The 9732-nt window shown below is 40.5% G+C and overlaps 1 protein-coding gene across 1 annotated transcript; it reads left to right on the top strand.

Moving 5' to 3' along the window:
* The first annotated feature begins 313 nt into the window (after positions 1 to 313).
* Positions 314 to 2644, top strand: LOC147855475 (uncharacterized). Its single transcript, XM_087330295.1, has 3 exons — positions 314 to 669; positions 2196 to 2317; positions 2412 to 2644. Exons 1-3 carry the CDS (start codon positions 356 to 358, stop codon positions 2426 to 2428), a joined length of 453 nt encoding a protein of 150 aa, XP_087186421.1. The 5' UTR covers positions 314 to 355; the 3' UTR covers positions 2429 to 2644.
* The last annotated feature ends 7088 nt before the right edge of the window (positions 2645 to 9732 follow it).

The following is a 9732-nucleotide window of genomic DNA, read 5'->3' as shown; positions in this document are numbered from 1 at the left end:
CAGCAAGAAACACGAGCAATCCACATCAGCACAGACGAAGGGACGGAGAGTCCACATCAGCACAGACAAAAGAGACGGGAAGTCCACATCAGCAGCAAGAGCTACGGAGAATCCACGTCACCAACGAGGGGGTGGATATCAGGAGGAGGAGGAAGAGAACTACGGATTAGATCATCCACGTCAGCAGCAAGGAGTAACGGATAACGGATAATCCACGTCAGCAGCAACGAGGAATAACGGATAATGGAGAATCCACGTCAGCCGTAGCAGCAGCAGGAAGAAAGCATAAGCTCATCCGTCCAAAAGATCAGAAAGACACAGACTAAATCTGATACACAGAGACACAGAGATCGCCATGGCCACTGCTCACTGCCAATTCAATGCTTCTTCATCTGTAGTTTCTTCATCTTCCATCGTGGTGAAGAAGAACCCTAGCGCTGCCCATGCCTCCTGCGCCTTGCGCTCCGCCCCCAGGCTCGGCCTTGGATCAGGGCTGAAGACTGAGATTAGGGCTGGGAGAGGAAGAGTAGGGATGAAGAAGAAAGGTCGACTCGTTACGTGCGCTGTCGGGGATGTGTCGCCTGATAGCACCACTTATCTCATTGCAGGTGCTGTTGCGATCACCCTTCTCGGCACTGCGTATCCCCTCCTCTTCTCGCGCAAAGATCTGTAAGCTTTTCATTTCTGTTTTTTGGTCTTAGCACTCTTTCCTTCCTTCTTCGTCCCTATATACAATGTTCTGTTAGGGTTATAGCGCGGTTGGGCCTCAAGATTTTGTTTCACTTAGGTTTAACAAACATATTTAGAGTTTTTTAGTGTCAGGATTAGGTTGTAAATTTGCTTCATCTAGATCTCACCTCTTTTTTGTAGATTTTAGGGTTATGGATAGGGTCAGATTTATATACTTCGGACTAATTTATGTTAGGTCTCGAGTTTCCTTTTCACTTAGAGATCACAAATTTTTGGGGGGGATTTTATGCTGGGGTTAGAGTTATGCCTCAAGTTTTGTTCCATTTAGATCTCATGTAATTTTTAAGGTTTTAGATCTAGATTATGGTCATGTTTTGTTCCTTTTTGATCTGGCAACATTTTTAGGGTTTTAGAGTTAGAGTTAGGGAAACTTGAGAATTCCTAACAACTTCTGATTCATTTAAATCTTACAGTTTTTGGGTTTTAAGATTAGGCCTAATGTTTTGCATTTGTTTCATTTAGATCAGTCAACATTTTGAGGATTAGGAAGGCTAAGTTATTTCATTTAGATCTCCCAAGATTGTTAGATTTATGGTTAGGCCTTAGTTTTGCATTGGAACCTCACAATGAATTTAATGTTTTTGTTTGGTAAAATTTAGATTGCTCAACATTTTTAATGTTTTTGAGTTAGGACCTCAAGTTTTGCAATGAAACCAAAGAGGATATCCTTGTTCATTTAGATAGATCTCAATAAGGTCTGTGTTAACTCATTTAATTCTCACAGCATTGTGATTCATTTTGCTTTTACAACATTGTAAAAGTGGTTTGGCCGAAGTTTTAACACAGTTGCATTACTAGAAAAACAATACTAGAAAATATTATCTAGAATAGCTATTTTTGAAGGCTTGTGCAAACTTTTGCTAATGTTTACTCGGAAGGTTTTTTAAAGAGTCGTGAAGATGTGTAAGAATCTTGGTATTTCATCTAGATCTCAATATATACTTTTGGAGTTATAGGTTTAGAATGTTGGTCAAATTTCTGTTTCAACATCTCTCAGCAGTGCTTTTCGGCACAATCGACAGTTTCAAAACCCAATGCCTTGTTTCATATTGATTTCACAATGTTTTGAGGGCTAGCCGTCTGTTTAGGTATGGTTTCATCGAGACAACCTAAAAAAATAATGAGGTTGCCTTTTAAGATGGAGATCACCAAAGACTACAACAATTGATGAATTTACCGGAACTGTCCGTAAAGAAAAGCTAATTGACATTAAAACTTCAAATATTTGCCCAATATTTCTAAACTCCACCAAATTCCACAAGAATGTGACGAATTTACTTGTGATATGCGTACAAAAATAAGCGTAATGGTATGGCAAATTCAAATGTTAACCCAATTCCAAGGGTTTCATGACATAATCTCGAGGAATCCTTTGTAATCAAGACTAAGAACTCGGGTTTGGTTCCATTGATTATAGTTCTTTCTTGAATCCTTTTTACTTATAGATGCCCTGAATGTGATGGTGCTGGATTCATTAGAAAGACCGGCTCTGCATTACGTACTAATGCTGCCCGGAAAGACTCGCTCCAAATTGTATGTCCCACATGCAGCGGCCTCGGCAAATTAGGTGTGTCAAAGCATTACCAAAACTTCCTAAGCTTAGTTTAAGGTCAATCCTAAAATTTTCTTCTTGCACATCCCTCAATATCATGTTTTTATAGGTCAAGTGGACAAGTGATTACAACTCTTTAATGGACAAAGAGCGATCAAGTTGTCGAATATAAGAATTATTGTATGGAGCACATCAACCAAGGATGGTGCAAATGTTTCTTGTAAATTTAACGGCTTGGAATACAAACCTTGCTTTGGAAATAATGGCTAGCCCTTAATGTTTATAAGCTATTTTTCACTTTTCTATGTATGCAATGAGAATGGAAATATATATATTTTTAATTATTTTGTTGGTCATGGCCTCTTAAAGCAATTTCACTCTTTATTTCAATAGTTTAGGATCAAACATAACCTGGTCTCACTTTGTTGTGTAATCATATGAATCTCTTTGGTGCCCATACATATGACAGGAGTTTGAATCTCTCTTTTGCTCATATTCAAAACGTTTTGAGCTATATATCAATAAGATCTTTGACCAAATGGTTTCCTTGCCATGTCGCAGCACTCTGACATTGATATTTTGTTAATGGTTCTCCCTTTGTGCTGATATGAACTTATGGAGGAGGGAATTTCCATCCTCTACTTTCTTGAACATAATTTGTATGTGGAATTTAGACATTTTATATATGCTTGATTCATCAGATTCAAGAAATTTCAATAATTGTAAATGATGAGTCGGAAATGCGCTAAGACCTTTGCTCCATGCATTGTACAAGACCTGATGGATCAACTCTACGGAGAATGATCCATGAGAGATGTTGTAGAATGAAATGATTTCATTTTTCCCTATGCATGTGTTAACATTGTTGGGATTATGAAACCTAATACCCCCATATTACTATAGAAAGCACATTGAAGGTTGTCAAGGTTGGAAAAGATGATATGCATTTATATTTTTCACTAATGCAGTCCAAAATATTCAGCCATGGAAGGACGAAAGATATTATTGTTAAATAGATGGAATTCATAGTAGTTGTTGGTTGCTTGACGATGCCTATGCTCAACATATGAGATCTCCTTCATAGAACTCAATTAACATTCACATGGATATGTTGAATTCATATGAACATGAGATTGGACATTTTTAGGTCTTTGCAAGTGGACAAAGACATGCTACCACCTCGGCATTCCCAAAAAGAATCACTATTGTTACCAAACGGCATGAGAACCAAGATGTGATTTCTTCTCCATTGTATATGTTATCAAATGCATGGTAAGCGCAATATCATGTTTCCAAGTGGTGAGTATAAAACATTCATTCTATATGTAATAAAAGGGAATTACCAAGGTACTTCAAGCTTTTTACCATTTCATATGGGTCATTATTGTACAAAATGTATGATTTATCATGTTTGAGAAACTTTACAAGCATAACTTTTGTTGTGGAGCTCTAAACTAACAATGTACGCAAAGGTTCTAAAAGTAACTCATTAGCTTTTATCATCTTCTAAAGTATTTGCTATGAGCTCTACATCATATGCATATAGAAAAAGAATGAAATAGCTTTCACGACAATAACCTCATCAATACTCATGAACCATTTGTTCCAATTCATCAATCCATAACCCAAAGATAGTTTGGCCATTTACCTTCCAAATGATTTTGCTCCATTAGAACTAAAAGAGTGACAAGGGGATCAATGATGTTATGATGTTTTCGAAAACATGTATATTTGAAAGAGCAACACCTTTAGCTAAAACCTTCATTCCCATCACATTTCACAAGGGCAACTAAATTGAAATCTTAAACACTTACACAATAAACGATGACTTTTGTATAGAATTTCTATTTATCTTTTTTCTTTCTTTCTTGAGTAACCATGTGACTTCTACATTATGCTCATTTGAGTGATTGATTTGGCCCTACAATCCTCCCTAGTACCTATATTCCTATCATATCATTTGATTTATTTTGTCCTTCTACCACCTCTCCTACATCCAACATTCCAAGTGATGGCGAATATCTTTTACCAATCCCTCTCTCCTTCCCTTTTATCCTTGGAGTAGGTTTGTGAAGCTTTATTTCACCTTGTTCTATTATTTCATTCTCTCAAAAAAGATAGAAGCCTATGAGCCTTAGACATCATCTTTTTTCGGTGGTTTGTTTTCCTTGAAATGAATGTGATAATGGATGTAATGTTGTCTCTCACTTGAATGCAAAGTTTGGACAAATTTTGTATAGCTTATGATAACATTTGTTAGACACCACTCATAAGTGTAACATACATGAGTAATAAATGACTAGTCCATAGCTCCTTATCAATTATATAAAAGGTCAATAAATTGATCTTGCTTCCACACTAAGGTTTCCAAAAACAAAAGTCTGGTATAAATATTCGAGATAAATCTAGAAAATCTACTTTGTTTTTATGAATTTATATGTTTTCTTTATTGTAAGTATTATTAGTTTTTATGGACTTGTAAAGAAAAGAGAATATAGTTAATTACGTAGATATCTCTAAATAGTAGGTGAGTTTCACTAGGGGCTTGAATTTTCAATATAGAGAGTAATAGGATCCAATGACATTAATGAGGAAATGAGTGAATTTAGAACATGAACTGTGTGCATGTTTAAGTTTATTGAATATTGTTTAGCATTGGAATGTTTCCAGTATTCTTTACTATGGTTTTTTTTTCACTCAAGAAAGGTGCAAGCATGTTATTGATTGGCCTTTAATAACGAACAAGCAAATTATGTTTTGTTTTTAGAAACACCTTGTAATATAAAAAATCCCGATTAAAGTAAGGAACAAGGAGCATTTGTCTTGGTTTCAAGAAAAGGTTCTCCACGAGCATTATGGCACACATGTGCAACTTACGGAGACTTATGACATATATGTACCAACTTCCAAGTGTTCATGATGATTTCCAGGAATAGTTTTTATTAGCTTAATGGAGATAATAAGGATCAAAGTTACCATATGAAAAAACTCCCCAAAAAATCATAAACGATTTGAATATTACAAAAATATTATTATTTAATAAACGATAGGTCTTGTTAGTTATGTGGCGTGCTTGGCATTTGAGTGAGAGTATGGCTAGGCCAAATTCTTGTGAATAAAAAGGAATTAAGGCAATTAGGGCTACATTTTAGTTAATTAGTGACCGCGATGTAATTAGTTCTTGATTCAAGGTGATTTGCACTTCGTGGAAGTTGTTACATTCGTTCTTGATCAAAGCTCAAATGGAGGCGATTATCACTTTATTGAACTTGTTACACTAGTGTTTGAATAGAGCTGAATTGGAGGTTATTAACTATATTTCTTTTTCCTCTCGAAACTAGTGATGTATTTTTCACGAGTTTCAAAACTTGAATGGCTTTCTTACGACTTTTTCAAAATAGTAATGGTCTACAAGTGATTAATATCACTACTTAATGTGAAGAACAAAGTGACATTAGATATTCCCTAGTTAGAGAGTTAAATAGATCACACTTACTAGAGTGCACATGCGCCAACCAAGCTTACACATGTATCTTCATTAATATATAATGAATCCTTGAACATTTCCCCCATTCGTTTGCCTTTCGATAATCCCTTTGTAGGATACATCACTATACAATAGTTCTTGCTAGTTCTAACTACTAAAAGACATCCTTACACTAATATCTATTAAAATACATCACAATGAAAACCCTCCATTTTTATGATACTAGGAACTTCACCCTTTGGCCAATATATTGAGAGAGCAATAGAAATTGCATATTTATTGAAGTCTATAATCTGTCCTTTGTAAAATCTAGTAAAACGATAGTAAATGACATGTATATTAAGGCCAATCTAGTAAACGATAGTATTACAATCAAGTTAACATTGCACATTGAACATATCATTCATATTTGTTCTAAAACAAATTCATCAATATACATTGTGGAAAACCTTCTCATAAATCATTATGGAATGATGTCAATGTTTTCTTTAATTTGGTGCAAAATCAAATTCAATAACATTGCAAATTGATAAGGAAGAATGAAAACCCTGGTAAAAAATGTCTAAAGTTGAATTGGCAATACATAATACAAAATCTCCCCCAATGCAAATAGCAAACATGATGACTTCCAAACATACAAATACTCTCTCTCTCCCTCTCCAAATTGTTGTCATTGAGAATGAAAGTCTTAAGAAAATGGTTGTTGTTGTCCGCCGGAATAGTAACCGACGGACAAAGCGTAGGAATAGGAAATAATATAGGAGCATAACGCATGTAACGGTTCACGCAGGAAGCGTGAACGGCTAAATAGACCCTGCGTATATAAAGGGCAGAAAAACCTTTGATAGGGGTGCGTGTAAATTTGGGAATGTAAAGAAACGCCTGATAATAGAATTCTATCTTCTCTGATTTCCTGTGTATAGCTACGGCTAATTCACTGTGTGTGTCTTGAATACCTAAGCGTTTAAGTACGTAAGTGTAACCCGTGATAGGGATTCGGTTGTAGCCGTCTCCCTTATGCACTGATAGGTTACAGGGATTCTTCCCCTACGCATTACGCTTAAACACCTGTTCGTTGTTCCACACCCACTTTGAGGTCTAGGTCGAAGGACTGACCGCGGACCGTGTTCCTAATCGGCAACACTTTTGGCACACTTGGTGATCTGTGTGTTCTCAAAGACGAGCAACAACGAATGGATGTTTAGCCGCAGACGTCCCAGAGAACCAACACGACAAGACCAACCAATAACAAGGTCCGTCACACGCCAGGCAAAAGAACGCGCATGGCAAAAGCCGCGCCTCAGCGACCTCAGTACTACCTGCCGTGAGTACAAAGGTGATTCTTCGCTCCCCAAATACCTCGACGAGACGCGGGGACTACGCTCACCACAGCCACCTGATGGCCTTTCCCGACCAGCCGTAGCTCCCACCATGGCCTTTGCCTACCCCCGCTTTAATGGCGAAACCAACGCCGCAACGCATATTCGCATGTTCCTGAATGTCTAGAATGCGAACCACGTGGCGCAGAGCCTTTCGGAGGCGGTAGCACACTAGTCGAAAATGATGGAGTTCGGGTTAACATTAGATGGGCGAGCCACGTTTTGGCATTCACAAATGGATTTACCAACAATAACAACCTTCGATCAGCTGCAGTCCGCGTTCTTGCGATTCTTCCATCGGAGGGTTCCACAACGCGAAATCCTCGGATAGTTTTATACGATTAAGCAACTGCTGACAGAGACGATAGCGGACTTCAGCTTACGCTTCCAAAATTTACGACGAAAGCTGGAACGGAGCCCCGCAGAAGACGAGGCTCGGGAAACATTTCTGGCAGCTTTACGCCGGCCCATCCAGGTAACGCTCAACAACAATAGCGTGAAAGGGGAAACGATGAATATGGTAATTGAACGAGCGTTACAGCTCGAGTTGGATGACGAGGAGGAAAGGTTTTCTATGTCCTCCTTACGACAAGCGTTACCTCAAGATGAGGAACGCCAATTTCGTCATGGAATCCAATGCACGATTTGCTTGAACTCGGGGCATTCCGCAGTGGACTGCAATATGTGAATCCACTGCCCAATCTGCCACTCGAAGGCTCACACAGTCGACCAATGCGAGTACAATATGTTAAATAGAGCCACTCCCGTAGTCCGTAGCATGGACACACAGCGTCAACCACACCGGGCTGAACAAAGGAGGCAAGAAGACCGACCCCAGTATAAGGATCGCACCCACGGGAGGACCGGTACAACCGGAATCGCTGAAATCACAACGATTCCGAGGAGGACGACCCAGAGGACAAGGATTATCGTGGGCATCCGAGTTACGCCAAAGGGGGTCGGCGCTACGAGAATCAACGACCGACAAACAAACGGGGCAGCTTCAATGGCTATGGTGGTAAGCCACGACAATATCGGGATCACCGGCGTTATGACGAAAGCTCGGGGGAGGAGCGACACCAGGAACAATGATGGGACCAACAACAGTCACCGCGTACGTTCCGACAAACGAGGCCGGACTGCGAGGAGCAAGTAGCACCAGGGGAGCGGCACACACCTCCAGGAGCCGAGAAGGGTGAATCAAACATCCATTGTTTTATTTGTCAGCAACCCGGACATTATGCCACTCAATGCCCAACACGCAAGGGAAAGGGGCCCGCTATCAATACGATTACGGTGGAGGTGCAACAAGTCACGACACGCTAGCAAACAAAAACGGCGGATTGGGCTGCGCAAGACGAGGTACGCCGACAAGCCCAAGAGTGGGTGGAAAAAGCAAACGCGACAAATACGGAACGTATGCGGCAGGAGTCCGCGACCACAATGGAGCGAGCTGAGGATGAAAGATCGGTCCCAGACCCCATTTGACAGGCATTAGCGGGCTGTGAGATAACGTTAACTATGGAGAAACTGCTGTAGCTAGTCCCACGCTTCCACCAGACCATGGAAGAATGGGTGTCAGGCATACCCGGGGTGAGTATCGCTACAAACCTTACGGACGTCAGCAGTGGACCGCCGGTAGTGGATCAACACAACCCGGCTATTACATTAATATTACACGGACAGGAAATTCCTAGATGTGTAATCGACGGTGGCTCAGGCGTCAATGTCATTAGTGCGAAAACTTGCGAGCAGTTAGGCATTTCAGAATGGGAGGCTTGCCCATTCTGGCTCCAAATGGCGGATACCAGCTTAGTATGACCATTAGGATTAATTCGAAAAATCGACATTATCGTGGGTGGACATCGATTCGACATCTCGGCGGTCGTCCTCATCTTGGACGCCCCAGGGGCGTACCCAGTGCTTTTGGGCAGACCATGGCTTCGAGCAGCAAATATCAAGCAAAGCTGGCAACACAAGTGTATTAGTTTCCGACACGGACACACCAAGGTTCGTGTACCTACGGAAGGAAGCATGCCACAACCGAAGGGTATAACACCATTATACGTAGAAGATATAAATATGCTGGCCGGGGTGGAGGATGCAGAATTGGAGGCATACCTCGATGAGCACCCTCGGATTATTCTGCTGTTTGAAATAGACGTCATCGCAACCGCGACAGAATATGCCACGGCCACTGTTCTCCACGACGAGCCTTACAAACCAAACCCAGAGTCCATATTGGAACTCAGCAGAGCACGGGCGGCATTCGAAAGGGAAATGGAGATTTCTCGATGAGTCACCGCTTCCGCCCTCGAAGAAGTAAATATGGGTACGGAATTGGCGCCTCATTTCCTCTCCATCGTAAAGGAATTACGGCCGCACCAACGAAAAACGATGATCGCACTACTCACGGAATATAAGGATGTGTTCGCTTGGGCTCAAGAGGACATGAATGGGTTAGATCCCAAGTTTTATCTGCATAAGATCAATTTAGCAACCGACGCGAAACCTGTCTAGCAGCGCCGCTACCGCATGAACCCGAACTATGCGAACCGCATGAA

This window comes from Azolla caroliniana, unplaced genomic scaffold (assembly GCF_043228905.1).
Source record: "Azolla caroliniana isolate FFs.n. ecotype wild unplaced genomic scaffold, voAzoCaro1.0.p SCAF_14, whole genome shotgun sequence".
In the NCBI taxonomy this organism is placed as follows: domain Eukaryota; kingdom Viridiplantae; phylum Streptophyta; class Polypodiopsida; order Salviniales; family Salviniaceae; genus Azolla; species Azolla caroliniana.
Note: the sequence above shows the minus strand (reverse complement) of the source record. Positions and strands in the feature narration are given on the sequence as shown.